The 14,048-nt window shown below is 40.0% G+C and overlaps 1 protein-coding gene across 7 annotated transcripts in view; it reads left to right on the top strand.

Moving 5' to 3' along the window:
• STARD13 (StAR related lipid transfer domain containing 13) overlaps positions 1-14,048 on the top strand; it is a 220,364-nt gene that overhangs the window by 158,240 nt on the left and 48,076 nt on the right. For all 7 annotated transcript variants that reach the window (XM_043891735.1, XM_043891740.1, XM_043891736.1 and 4 more), the window contains exons 2-3: positions 3,932-4,003; positions 6,651-6,732. In XM_043891735.1, coding sequence (XP_043747670.1) covers positions 3,932-4,003; positions 6,651-6,732 — 154 coding nt within the window. The remainder of the gene's footprint in view (positions 1-3,931; positions 4,004-6,650; positions 6,733-14,048) is intronic.

Here is a 14,048-nt window from a genome sequence, read left to right on the forward strand (position 1 = left end):
GCCCATCACCAACTCCCGGAGCTTGCTCAAACTCATGTCTGTCAAGTCAGTGATGCCATCCAACCATCTCATCTTCTGTCGTCCCCTTCTCCTCCTGCCTTCAGTCTTTCCCAGCATCAGGGGTTCTTTTAAGGAGCAGATCACTCCATGTGGGTGGTGGTGATAGAGCCAAGGAATGTGGTTGGAGGGGACCAGGAGTGGCGGCCCCACCTGAACCAGTAGAAGAGGCTCTGTTATTGGAAAAAGGGGGAAGGACGTTGGGCAGGCAAAAATAAATACTCTAGAGTAAAACGGAAATTATTTTTACAGATAATAATTGCAGTAGTTCTGTTGAAATCCTATCATGATCCCGAGCCAAACAGAATTTTCTGCAGTAACAATGCTGTAACCATGCCCGAGATCAATAGGCTAGTCTGTCAAGGGCATTCTCTGGTTCCTCCCCACACTTAAGTTTGCTGTAGGAGATGGTTGGTGTTTTGCCTTATAGCCCTGGAGCTGCTGCAGGGCCAGGTGTGGGTTGCAAATGGAGAACAAACAAAACTGTCAAAATGTGATTTGAATGGCTCCTAAAGCTTCTATGTAATTTTGTGCTGGCTATCAAAAGCTCAGCAGAAAAGAGATCTTCACATTCTCCTCAAATGTCATTTATATCTCATTCGGTAGATATTTGTGAAGTGGTGACAACTGTCAATAATGATTCCTTCCTAATTCTCCAATCATTGTGGCCATTGCAGAGTGATATTCCCTGGGGAAAACATTAGCATTTGGCTGATAGGTGTTAGAAGGCACTGTGGGGAATCAGTAGAAATTATGTCTTTTTTTCTCCAACTCAACTTGATGGGCAAAATCACCTTTGATAGTGGTTAATTATCCTCCACTTTGTTTGTTTGTTTTGTTTGCTTTGGTGGTAAACAAGAGTGTATTATGCCCTTAAACTGAAATATCAAGAATTGGGATTTTCTGGTGGTCCAGTGGTTAAGACTTCACACTGACAATGCAGGGATCTCGGGTTCAATCTCTGGTCAGGGACCTAATATCCCACATGCCTTGCACACAACTGAGTATTTTTTTTAAAAAACACCAAAAAAACAAACAAGCAAACAAAACCCAGAAAATAGCAAAAGTAGGGGGAATGTGTTCGGGAGATATTCTAGATATAGAACAGCAAGTTGGGTATGGGAAGTGATGGTTGGGGGGAGGTATCATACCATCATTACTGAGACGTGGCTTCTTCTCATTATTTACTAATTGCAGTTTTATGTTGTTTGCCTGGAAGACTTAAAAATGTCTATCCAATGAAAAAAATCAGTTTATTTAACTGGGTTCTGATTAAGATTTGATTATTCATGTTTACATATGGGTAGAGTTTCGGTTCATTATCTGTGTTGCTCTTATGAAAAAACAAAACAAAGTTATGTAGAGAGCCTTTTAAATAAAATCTCCTGGGCTAGCCCGAGCCCTGTTCCACTGCCCAACCAGAGTCTCAGTCCCAAAGAGAATCTTTCTGTGAGGACCCCTGCTGCCCACCTCTCACCCAGCGTCCTGTCCTCCTTACCCAGCATCCAGTGGAGTGCGTGCTCTCTTACAAGCTCACTTCCTGCTCCTCTTTGAGCTTCCTGTGTAGCAGAGCTCCTGCCTTCCAAGTCTTCCCCATTTGTTCTTAATGGTCTGTCTCTCTGGGGCTCTCCTGCTTAACACTGCATTTCGATGACAGTAAAAGCAAAAATAAAGTAGAAAAAGGCATACTCTTCAGCTAGTTGGTGTAACAGAATTTTGTGCTTCCTCTCTGAGCCTTGCTGACTCATAACTGTTTAGAGCATGTCTAGAAATCAGGTATTTTCTCATCACTAGGTAGTGTAGTATATTGAAGAAGAAAGCAAACTGAAGCTTGAAAATTTAGAAGGCAGCAGCCTATCTTTGACCAAGAGTAACTCACATTTTCTCCATGTAACAGTCAGAATGTGTGTTTTCTCCTTCCCCTGAAATATTTGTGTGGTTATCAAAGTGGAAGCCTTCACATAAGGACTCTCAGTGTGTGTTAGTTGCTAAGTTGTGTCTGACTCTTTTCGACTGTGTGGACTGTAGCCCACCAGGCTCCTCTGTCCATGAAATTTCCCAGGCAAGAATACTGGAGTGGGTTGCCATCTCCTTCTCCAGGGGATCATCCCAATCCAGGGATTGAACCTGGGTCTCATGCATTGCAAGCAGATTCTTTACCATCTGAACCATCAGGGAAGCCCAAGGTCTCTGAAATGAGTCCTAAATACAACTTTGGAGACTTACAATAATTGCCCTTTGTACCTTTCAAAGGGAAAACCCAAGTTAGCCAATACAGTACAATCCAGCCAATTCATTTTGAACTGCAGTCATGGGGCTCACTCCTCCTCATAGAAAAGCTTTCTGGAGCTTTTGTTTCCAACTTGGTGCCCCAGATAATTCTGAATAATATGTACAAGGCAGGAATGTGTACCTATTTGGTCAGTGCTGGCAGTAATTACGTTAAAAAAATCCTTATGTCAGAGAAAAAAATCTCAAGATTTAGAAATTGTCAGTCTCTCAAATGGCAAGGGATTAGGGGATGCCAAAAGAAGCAGGGACTCTGGGATGGGGGCCACAGCAGGCTGTGTCTCCCTGAATTTAATGATATATCTCAACCCATATCCAACCACATCAGTGGGCCTGTAGGTATTTGCTCTTCCTTTGGAGCCTGTGGATGATCTGGCCTATGTTCTATTTTCCTAACATGGATCAGATAGCTCTGTCACATTGAACATCATGCTTCATAGACATTGAGCTTTCAGTGTAGACTGTAGTCTCTGGCCCACCACTGATGCTAGCATGGATTGTTTCAGCGCAGTGACCCAAGAACACCCTGTACTCTCAAGCTTTGGCTACAGGGAGAAATGCACGTCAGAGTAAATGAAAACGCAATGACCTGACCGGGCTCCCGCCCAACAGCAGAGAAAGGGGCCTGGGTAGAGACCTGTTCTAATCAGCTGCTTAATTTTGTTTGGAGAACCTGGACTTCTGACAGATGAACTTCTTTTTCCCTTGCATTCGTATTTATCTAAGAGTTGTGGTTGGGAAATGATCCAGGATTCACAAGGTCAAAAAGTGACCTGGTTCACATACTGGAGACTCTCCCATCTCTCTCCAGAGTTCTCCAGGCAGGTGGTCCTGTGCACTCTTGGAATGTCCACACCAAAACTGGTCACCCAAAGGACACATCAACTGCGTGAGGCTGGCTCTCGGAGATTCTAGCAGCCCCATCAAACACCTGTCTCATTTCCAGATAATCAGCTTCACTCTTGCCTGCTACACTGTGCAGCTTGAAATCATTCAAATGTGCTTGATGAATGAACATCTTATTACAAGGCATTTGGAATTAAAGCATTAGTAAAACTAAAGCAATAATAAAACATTGGATTTTTGTAATACCTTTCTTCATGAGAAAATACATTTTCACAAGCCTGCCCAGTTGTATTCATTCTTTCATTATCCCCAGAGTAAAAGAATAAAGGAATGTAGGAAAAATAGTCTTAGCTTTATCTTTGAAAGTTTAAAAAAAAAAAAAAAGAACCTGAGGAAGTACTTCCTCCTTCTCCCTAGTCCCCAGGTTCCCTAGTGTATAAATAAGACATTTTTCCCTGCCTGAAACTCAGCCTCTGTGTTCTGTAGTCTGTGGTTTTGCTATTATCCAAATACTTATGGATTGACATTGAAGATAATCTTAGCAGACATGAAACAAGTACCTTGGTGATGCCTGCTCATTTTACACCCATTTCTGAGTAGGCTACTTGTACAGACTTACCGGAGCACAATTTTGCTTTGTAATAACCTGAACAGTGCCCACCAGTTCCTACTGATTGAGGAGGTAGAGGCCAGTGGGTGGCCTGAGACTCACCGCATTTCCTTTTCTTGTGTTTTTCAGAAATCGAGGCGAAGGAAGCATGTGACTGGCTCCGCGCTGCTGGCTTCCCGCAGTACGCTCAGCTATATGAGGGTAGGTTGGGCTTTTCTTCTCTCTTTATAAAGAGAATAAATTCAAAATTTGTCCGTGGTATGTTTTGACTTCCAAGTCTTTTCTCAACCATTTTTTCCTTGCTTTCTCCTTCCCCCGGCCTTTGCAATGCCTGGGACATATACTGATGCCAGTTTAGGAATGAGGGTCACTTCCTGAGACTACTTCACCTTCTGCGCTTCCCTGTTTCTCCTTTCTTTTCTTTTGCTTCTCACTTTCTGGTTCTCATGTCTTTACCACCAATCACAGCTCTGCGTTTTCCTCCCAGTGTTCTGCCAACAGCAGCTTTTTTTCTGCGCTTCCTCCCTATCCTCTTTCTTGTTTTTTTCATCACTGCTCTCAGTTTTCTTGAAAGTACGATAAGTGAATTGTTGATAAATTTCTTAGAAATAACAAAGCTAATTTATCGTGAGGTTTTTACCTTACATGAAAATGTCTAAGACGTGACATGGATCAGATGTTATTTTTCAGGGTTTTAAAAGTAAAGTGTTTTTATTGCTAGCATCATACTTTGTTCCATTGATGTTTTCATTGACAGTTAATAAACTTATTCTCCTATATCTTACTCATATGCACTGCTGTGTGCTCAGTCACTCAGTGATTTCCCACTCTTTGCAACCCCGTGGACTGTAACCCACCAGTCTCCTCTGTCCACGAAATTTTATAGGCAAGAATGCTGGAGCAGGTTGCCACGTCTTACTCCATGGTATCTTCCTGACCCAAGAATAGAACACACATCTCTTGTGTCTCCTGCATTAGCAGGTGGATTTTTTTACCACCATGCCACCTGGGAAGCCCCATTTCTTGCCTATGCCTAAAGTTATAACCAACGCATCTCCTTCTTGGAGAGTCCTAATGTATAGTGAATTAGTCAGGATCCCAGCAGTGAGCAATGGCACACTCAGGACAATCTGTGGAGGTCTTATTCCTAAAAGCGTTCATGATGGAGGTGTGAGCAGGGCATAGGAGACCACGAGGAGCAGTTCAGGAGCCCAAAGCTTGTAGCAGCCCAAAGCTTGAACCCTAGGCCCAAAGCCATAAACAGAAGGTGAGATGCCAGAACCCAGGAGAGAGGATCTCAGAGCAGGCTTAGGAGTAGAGGACACAGCTGTGACGACAGCTCCCCGGGAGAGACCCAGGAGGGCAATGCCCTGATGTCGCACTCCCTCCTCCCTCCATCTCCAGCCGGGGCTTCCCATTGGCCAAACAAAATAAGGCAGTGGACATGGACCCCACTGAACGCCATCCACACATCTGATCCTGGGCACAAACCGGGTTACAGAAGAGTGGAGCATGGATCTTTAGGGCTCAATAGAGCATATCTAATACACTAAACAATATAGTTTCTGATGGCATAAAATTCACATAGGATGGAAAGAATCAACAAAGTTAACTTTTACTCACTGGTGAATCACACCTACTCACCTAGAAGCTCAGTATTCTATTTTAAAAAAGCCTACTTCTCTCTCTTAAATTCTTTGAGGATAAAGGAGAGCATATCTGTAAGGGTGCTTTGAGGTCTAGAGTTGCTGATAAAAACTTTCATAAAATCATAGCCTTTTAGACAAGGAGGAGGGTCTTACAGTTTTGGTCTAAGCAACCATTATTCCCACCCTCCACTACCAACTCACTGATTATGAAAGAGAGGCCCAAAAAGGTTAAGTGACTTTTACAAGATTATAAAATGAAAGAGTCTGAATTAAAATCCCAGTCATTCATATGCCTTTTATAAATGTAATAAAAATTAGAACAAATACTTTTACAGAAAAGTTACAAGTTTGGAACAGTATTTTGCTACAGAGACTTCTCTGGTGGACCAGTAGACCAGTGGTTACGAATCCACCTTCCAGGGCAGGGGACAAGAGTTCAATCCCTGGTCCGGGAACTAAGATCCTACATGTAACTCAGCCTGTGACCACAACTACTGAGCCTGTGCACTCTGGAACCTGTGTGCCACAACTAGAGAGAAGCCTACTCACTGCAACACAGCCAAAAATAAATATTTTTTTAAAAAAGAAAAAGGTTTTGCTACAAAATAAAATACTTGAGACCATTGAGCTTCAGGTATTTTTGGAAACTTCAAAAAAGAAATCTGCCAAACTTCTATCCTGATCAGTATCTCATGACCTTAGGTAGATGGTGAGAGTGTAGAAGTTCTCCATGCAGGCAAATGTCTATGATAATGATGAGCTACAAACAGGTAAAGAATCCACCTGCAATACAGAAGACATAGCAGACTCGGGTTCAATCCCTGGATTGGGAAGATCTCCTGAAGGAGGAAAATGGCAATTCACTCTAATAGTCTTGCCTGAAAAATCCCATGGACAGTGGGGTCGTAAAGAATCAGATAAGACTGAGCAACTGACGCAGGCACAGATAAAAATACAGACATTTAGCAATCCTATCCAAGGTCAAGCACTTGGTTATTTTCATATTGCATGCTTTTTTGTATCCTTAAAAGCATTTATTGGGGTTAAAGCATCCTGCTCTCTAAACATTACCAACACATCCGTCAGTGGAGAATAACTGCAGTTAAGATTAGCCCTGAGTACAGAAATGTGATGGCCTGATGATATCGTTGCTGATTCAGATAAAACAAGCCTCATAAACTCTGTTGTCTCTCTTTCAGATTCACAATTTCCCATCAACATTGTGGCTGTCAAGAACGATCATGATTTTCTTGAAAAGGACCTTGTAGAACCTCTTTACAGGTAAATCATGTGAAATATTTTTGTTTCTTTCAATTGTTAAATGTCTATAATAGTTGTCACTGTATTAAGGGGCGAGTTCAACAACAATTCAGTAAGTCCTTATTGAGTGCCTACTATATGCCAGGCTATAAGTATCTTACTGTGAGCGTGATCAGTCCCTGGTTTCATGGAATTTGAGTTCTAGGACGAAGCTTCAGACTACAGATTGAGTCAAAGAGAGGGTGAGTGAGAGAAAAAGAGAGGAGAAGAAGAGATTATCTCACAGAGTGTTAAATTCTATTTTTAAAAACGTAAAACAAGCTGAGGCTATAGACGGTGATAGAGTGTGAGTGGGTTATTGGGAGGAGGAAGCGTGAGGGACCAGAGTATGAGTGGTCAGAGAAGGCCTTGTTAAACTCCATGAGCATGTCAAGCTTAGCTGTATTTTTTTAAGACAAATGATTATATCAGCAAACTGAAATATGTAAGCTCAAGTAATTATATCTGCTTTCAGAAATAAGTTATACCTTCGCTATGTGATAGGTGATAAAAGGAGGCAAAGATGTATATATTAATAATTTCCTCCCCTCAAAGAATATATAATCTGGTTGAAGAAATCTAATTGAAGAAATGAAGCATACATGAGCAAATAAAACAATTGTAATTTGAGTGATAATGAACGATGCCAATGCAGTCAAATATCTCTGAACAATTAAATGTGCGTAAGAGGTCATGTGTGTCTGTAGGAAATTAGCTTGGAAGTTTTTTAACTAAAGCCCTGGAGAGAAGTCAGAGCTGGAAATAAATATTAGTTTCAGGAGGTGAGTCATTTTTCCAAGGCTACGAGCTAGTAATGGGCTGAACTGACCTTAAACAAGTTTGTGTCACTTGTAGTCCAGTGTTCTTTCTTGTACATTCTGCGTTTGACATACAAAAGATAGCAGTTTAAGAAGAAAGTAGTGATGAGGAAACTTTTGTCAAGATAGGAGAGACAAATGTATGTTAGAATATTGTGAAATAATCATAGACTTGATGATTCTTTAGACATATATTTATATTTCTGTGTTCATAGCTGCTTTCTCAAGGGTTGCTATATGAAGAGAAAATAGAGTCGCGTTAAGAAATGGTCTCTGAATATTCAAGGAAAGCATTGCTGCGGGTTTGCTTATGTGGGTAACGAGAAGAGAACTCTTCAGATCACAAATTGCAGGGATGGGCTATTTGGACTCGAAAATAAACAAGCACGAAATGCCATTTGTGAGCATTTATAAGAGGAGTGGATAGTTTTGTTGTAATTCTTTAAAGGCAATGAATTGGAAAAGCAGTGTTTTCTCCTCACGATGTCTGATGCACACCCCAAGCCTTCATTCACCTCAGAACTATTCCACCAGCGGCTCATCCTGAGTTTTCCCTCTTAATTTTAACTAAGAGCATTTTTACTAATGAGTTGACATTAAAAAAAAAAAAAGATTTATTTATTTATTGGCTGTGCTAGGTCTTCCTTGCTGTGTGGGCTTCTCTCTAATTGCCGCGAGCGAGGGCTGCTCTTCGTCGCGGCGTGCAGGTTTCTCATTGTGGGGGCTTCTCTTGTCGAGGAACACAGGCTCCAGGTGCTCGGGCTTCAGTAGCTGCAGCCTGTGGGCTCAGTAGTTGCGTTGCGGGCTCTCAAGCACGGGCTCGGTGGTTTGGTGGACAGGCTTAGTTGCCCCACGGCGTATGGGATCTTCCCAGATCAGGGATCAAACCCGTGTCCCTTACATTGCAAGGTGGATTCTTAACAACTGGACCACCAGAGAAGCCCATGAGTTGGCACTTTTAAAAGAAATATTTCTTATTGTTAATTGTATTACATTAATTATCTTTTTCCCAATTGCATGTTCTTGCATACTTACAGATATTTACTTGATTGCCAAGTTATGCCCTTTGTTGTTTTTCCCCTGGTTTCACTGAGATATAATTGATATATAGCACTGTTTATGTTTAAGGTGTACAGCGTGATTAGACTTACATACATGATGAAATGTTTACAGTTCATTTAGTGAACATTTATCATCTCATATAGATATAAAATTAAAGAAGTAGGAAAAATAAACCTATTTTTCCTTGTGAGGAAAACTCTTAGGAATTACTTCCTTCACTTTCAGATATAAAACACACAGCAGTGTATATTATCTTGATCATTTTGAACTTTACATCTCTACTACTTATTTATCTTATGACTGGAAGTTTGTACCTTTTGACCACTTTCACTTAGTTGCCCCTTCCTCCCACCTCAGGTAGCCACAAATCTGATTTTTTTTTCTGTAAGTTTGTTTGTTTGTTTGTCTTTGAAATATTAGCCTTACAACACTATGTTAGTTCCTGGTATTCTATATTTCTATACACTTCAAAATGATCACCATAGTAACTTTGGTTGTCATCTATCACTATACAAGATATTACATAATGATTAACTCTGTTCCCCACACTGTACATTTTATACCTGTGACTCATTTATTTTGTAAATGAAGATTTGTACCCCTTTATCTCCCTCACCTATTTCTCTCCTCCTTCCACCCCTCCCATCTGTCAACCTGTTTGCTTTATGTATCTTTGACTCTGTTTCTATTTAGATGTATTATTTATTTTGTTTTTTAGGTTCCACATATAAATGAAATCTATGCAATTAAATTTTTAAATTCAATTTAAAATCATCTCAATTGAATTTTTAAATCTATATCTTCTTTGAGTCAAGGTGTTCTGTATATATCTAAACTAAAATTCACTATTTTCAGTTCTTTGAGTTTTGACAAATGCCTACAATCATGTAGTCACCACCACAACCAAGATATAAAACAGCTTCATCACCTAAAATACTCCCAGGTTCACCTTTGTCATCAACTTCTACCCCTGCTTCCAACCCCTAGAAACCACTAATCTGACTTTTGTGCCTAGTGTTTTGCCTTTTCCAGAATGCTATGTAAGTGAAATCAAACAGTATGTAGCCTTTTGAGTCTGGCTTCATTTTACTTAATACACCTAAGATTCATCTGTGCTCTGTGTATCAATCATAGTCTTCCACTGTGTGGATATGCTACTATAGTTTGTCCATTCACCAAATGAATATTTGAGTTGTCACCACTTTGGGTGATTATATGGGCTTCCCTGGTGGCCCAGATGGTACAGCGTCTGTCTGCAATGTAGGAGACCTGGGTTCAATCCCTGAGTTGGGAAGATCCCCTGCAGAAGGAAATAGCAGCCCACTCCAGTTGTCTTGCCTGGAAAATCCCGTGGATGGAGGAGCCTGATGAGCTACACAAAGAGTCGGGCACGACTAAGCGACTCCACTTTCTTTCTGTCTTATTCTGGGTGATTATATGGCCCTTATAAACATTCATATTCAAGTTTTTGTGTAAACATAAGTTTTCATTTCTTTTGAGTAATTTCTTAGGAATGGGGCTTTGGGGTGTATATGATAAGTATATTTTAACTTCATAAGAAACCCACCAAACATTTCCAAAGTGACCATACCATTTTGTGTTACCACCAATGATGTATGAGAGTTCCTGTTGCTCCACAGCTTTGATGGTACTCGGTATTGTTTGGTTTTGTTTAGTTCTGTTTTTAAGCATTCTAATAAGTGTCTAGTGTTTCCTTTTCATGATTTAAACTTGCATGTTCTTAATGAGTAATGATGCTGAATGTCTTTTCTTGTGCTTCTTTGCCATTCATATATCTTCTTTTGTAAGATATATCTTCTTTTATCTGTTCAAGTCTTTTTTTTTTTAAGTTTTTTTTTTCATTTATTTTTATTAGTTGGAGGCTAATTACTTTACAGTATTGTAGTGGGTTTTGTCATACATCGACATGAATCAGCCATGGATTTACATGTATTTCCCCATCCCGATCCCTGCTCCCACCTCCCTCTCTACCCAATCCCTCTGAGTCTTCCCAGTGCACCAGGCCCAAGCACTTGTCTCATGCATCCAACCTGGGCTGGTGATCTGTTTCACTATAGATAATATACAAGTCTTTTGCCCATTTTTAAAATTTGGTTGTTTGTTTTTTTACTGAGTTTTGAAATGTCCTGCCAGCATGTAGCTTATTTTTTCAATATCTTAATGTCTTTCGAAGAAGTTTTAAGTTTTATTGGAGCCCAAATTAATTTTTTTCATGTTTTTAATGTCACACATAAGAAGTATTGCCTCACATAAGGTCACTATTTTCTCCTTTGTTTTTCTTCTAGAAATTTCAGTTTTGTGTTTTATGTGTAAGGTGATCCATTAATTTTTTATAAGGTACAAAGTATGGATCAAGATTCATATTTTTGCTTATCAGTATGCCATTGGTTGACCACCATGTTGAAAAGCCTATACTTTCCTCATTGAATTGGCTTTCCACTTATATTGTAAATCAATTGACCATTTATGCATGAGTCTGTTTCTAGACTTTCTATTCTGTCCCATTTATCCACGTGTCCATTCTTTTATCAATATACACTTGATTACTTAGCTTTGTGTATGTCTTGGAATCCAATAGTGTAAGTCCTCCAACTTTGTTCTTTGCCACGATTATTTTGTCTATTTTAGATCCTCTGCCTTTCCATATAAATTTAGAAACCTTTCATGGATATCTGTTTTTAAAATCCTCTGGTGCATTGATTTGGATTGTGTAGACTCTATAGATCAATTTGGGGAGAATTGATATCTTAACAGACAAATCTTTTGATTCATACACACAGACCTATTTATTTAGGTCTCCTTTGATTTCTTTCTTTTTAACCCTGACTTGTAATTTTCAGCATATGGGTAATATACATACTTAAAGGTACTTAAGTTATTTCATGTTTTGAGGTGCTGGTTTTTTTTATCATTTCAGTCTCCCATTATCCACTGCTAATATATATATGATATTGTTGTTCATTTGTATTCTGCAGTCTTTCTAAAATTACTCATTAGTTCTAGTAATTTGTACATAGATTCTTCAATTTTTATTGTGAAATATAAATCAAAGATTACATTACAAACCAAGAATACAAATTCTGCTACATATTTTTAACTCAGGATTGCAGGAGTGAACATTGCTTCTAAATGTGCAGTTCTGTTCATTTGATGATGTATGTGGCTGAGTGGGCCACACGTTAAGTGTCAAACATGTGGGTGATAAATCCTTATCTGCTCACTGCTGCATGTGGTCTAAGATCCTTTGACTAAGTTCTGGACTTTTCCATTGAAGTCTACTTAAAAAAACATGCCTTTCAGACATGTTATAGATTAGCCAGTACAGGAATCATTTCAAGATATAAAGTTGTGAATAATAATAGCTGTGTCAGCCAGAAAAATCAGAAAGCCTTCTATTATAGAGGGCTTCCCAGGTGACACTAGTGGTAAAGAATCCGTGTGCCAATGAAGGAGATGCAGGAGACGTGGGTTTAATCCCTGAGTCAGAAGATTCCCCAGAGAAGGACGTGGCAACCCACTCCAGTATTCTTGCCTGGAGAATCCCATGGACAGAGGAGCCTGGTGGGCTACAGCCCATGGGGTCACAGAGAGTCGGACACAACTGAGGGACTGAGCAGGGATGCAACAACGCCAGATACCACAGTGCCCTTGATAAGGCCCAGCTTGCATTGAGTGGCAGGAGGTTGTTATCATTGGAATAATTCTTAGGGCAGCTGTGTCGTCCTTAGTATGATATAAGGAAAGTGTTTGTCTGGCAGTGTGTGAGCTGAGATTCTCAGGGCATAGGAGCAGTGGATAGAGCAGAGGCCAAAGGAGTAGTCTCAGCAGGTGGACCAAAGGATGCCAGTGGAATAGGAAGACAGAGATGGAGGTAGGTTGGCTAAAGGAACACACACGGAATTTCATTGCCTTCCTTATGAATTCCTTCAAGACACAGATTTCCTGAAAGCAGGCAGAAGGAAGACTTCCAGCCTGAGGGAAGTGACAGCACTTTTAAAATTTTGAGTTTGATGAGTGGTTAATTAGACACTCACCCACTTATATGGTATGTTATGATTGACGCCTAGAGAGCAGTAAGGGGCTGTGATTTTATTCGTTTTCTTCCTCATGCACTGCAGACACAGTGGTGGAGCTGGTCTCGTGTTGTAGTTTTAAAACTTTGTGGGCTCCACATTTCTCACGCATATTTGAAACGCTGAGCCAATGCAGAATCCTAAAGGGAACAGGGAACCATGGCCGGAGGGCAGGTAGCTTCTGCCAGGTAGATAAACAGAGACCAGAGGGCTGAAGCTCTCCTACTGTAAATGTTACCCACAAGAATTTTGTTCACCTTTAGTTTTCTGAATGTTTCTCTCATGTATGGACAGAGAGTTAATGTCCTGGGTCCCCATTTACACTTGGAGAGTTGTTGAGTAGTGTTAGCTTTTTATAGATTTATAAAGAAATTGTGGATGGTAGTAAGGACGTTGCTGACAGGGAGGGTTCACGCCTGACTGGGCACACGTGGGTGTGTGGCTCCCATTTTCAGACCTTGGAAACCAGACGGGTTTGCTGTCTTTAGTGAAGGTGTGAATCTCCAGAAGTGTATTCACTCCTCACCATTGCTTCTGCAACTCTGCCAGCACCAGTGCACAGAAGGAGTCTGTAAATTATCTGTTACTGCCAGTCAGAATAGTACTGCAGTCTCTGCTATCTTAGCAACCACATTATAATTCTGTTTTGATGGTTTTTGATAGAATTTTTAATTGAAAAATAATTTCCCCTGTGAGTAATAAAAAGCTAATTGCAAATCTAAAATAGCTGGATGAGCTAATGGAAACTGTAACAGTATCAGAATGTAGGCATAGCCAAGGTATCGCACTACCTTGCTAGGTTTGTCACCTTTAAGGCAAACTGCAGCACATCAAAGCTCCCAAATGAGACTTCCCAGAAGTAGCATGTTCTGTTAGCATTTTGGTTTGGGGTATTTGTTCAGACTGCTGTTAATAACATAGAGCTTTGATGCCCAAGATGATCTCTGAATTTTTAATTTAATGTTAGATCTGCCTAACTTATGCTGTTAATAAACAGTAATTATAACATGTATGAAACAAAGGCATTCACCTTGTTCAGTGCTGTTTCGTGAAGATATGGAATTGACTAAGGTTACAGTTCATCTGTCACTGCCCTTTGCATTTAAAAGAACAGCTCATGGCAATGCATATCATGTGGGACAAGGGAGACTGTAGGAGAGAGTGCCAACAAAAATGCTTTTTACAGTTTACTTCTACACACAAAGGCACACCATTTGATTTGAGTAAATTAAATAACATTAATAATTTTAAATTATAGTAGTCTTTATGAAAATTGATAATATACTTTAAAATTTTCTCTTTAAGAATATCATACAAAATGTAC

The sequence above is a fragment of the Cervus elaphus genome, chromosome 30 (assembly GCF_910594005.1).
Source record: "Cervus elaphus chromosome 30, mCerEla1.1, whole genome shotgun sequence".
Lineage (NCBI taxonomy): Eukaryota > Metazoa > Chordata > Mammalia > Artiodactyla > Cervidae > Cervus > Cervus elaphus.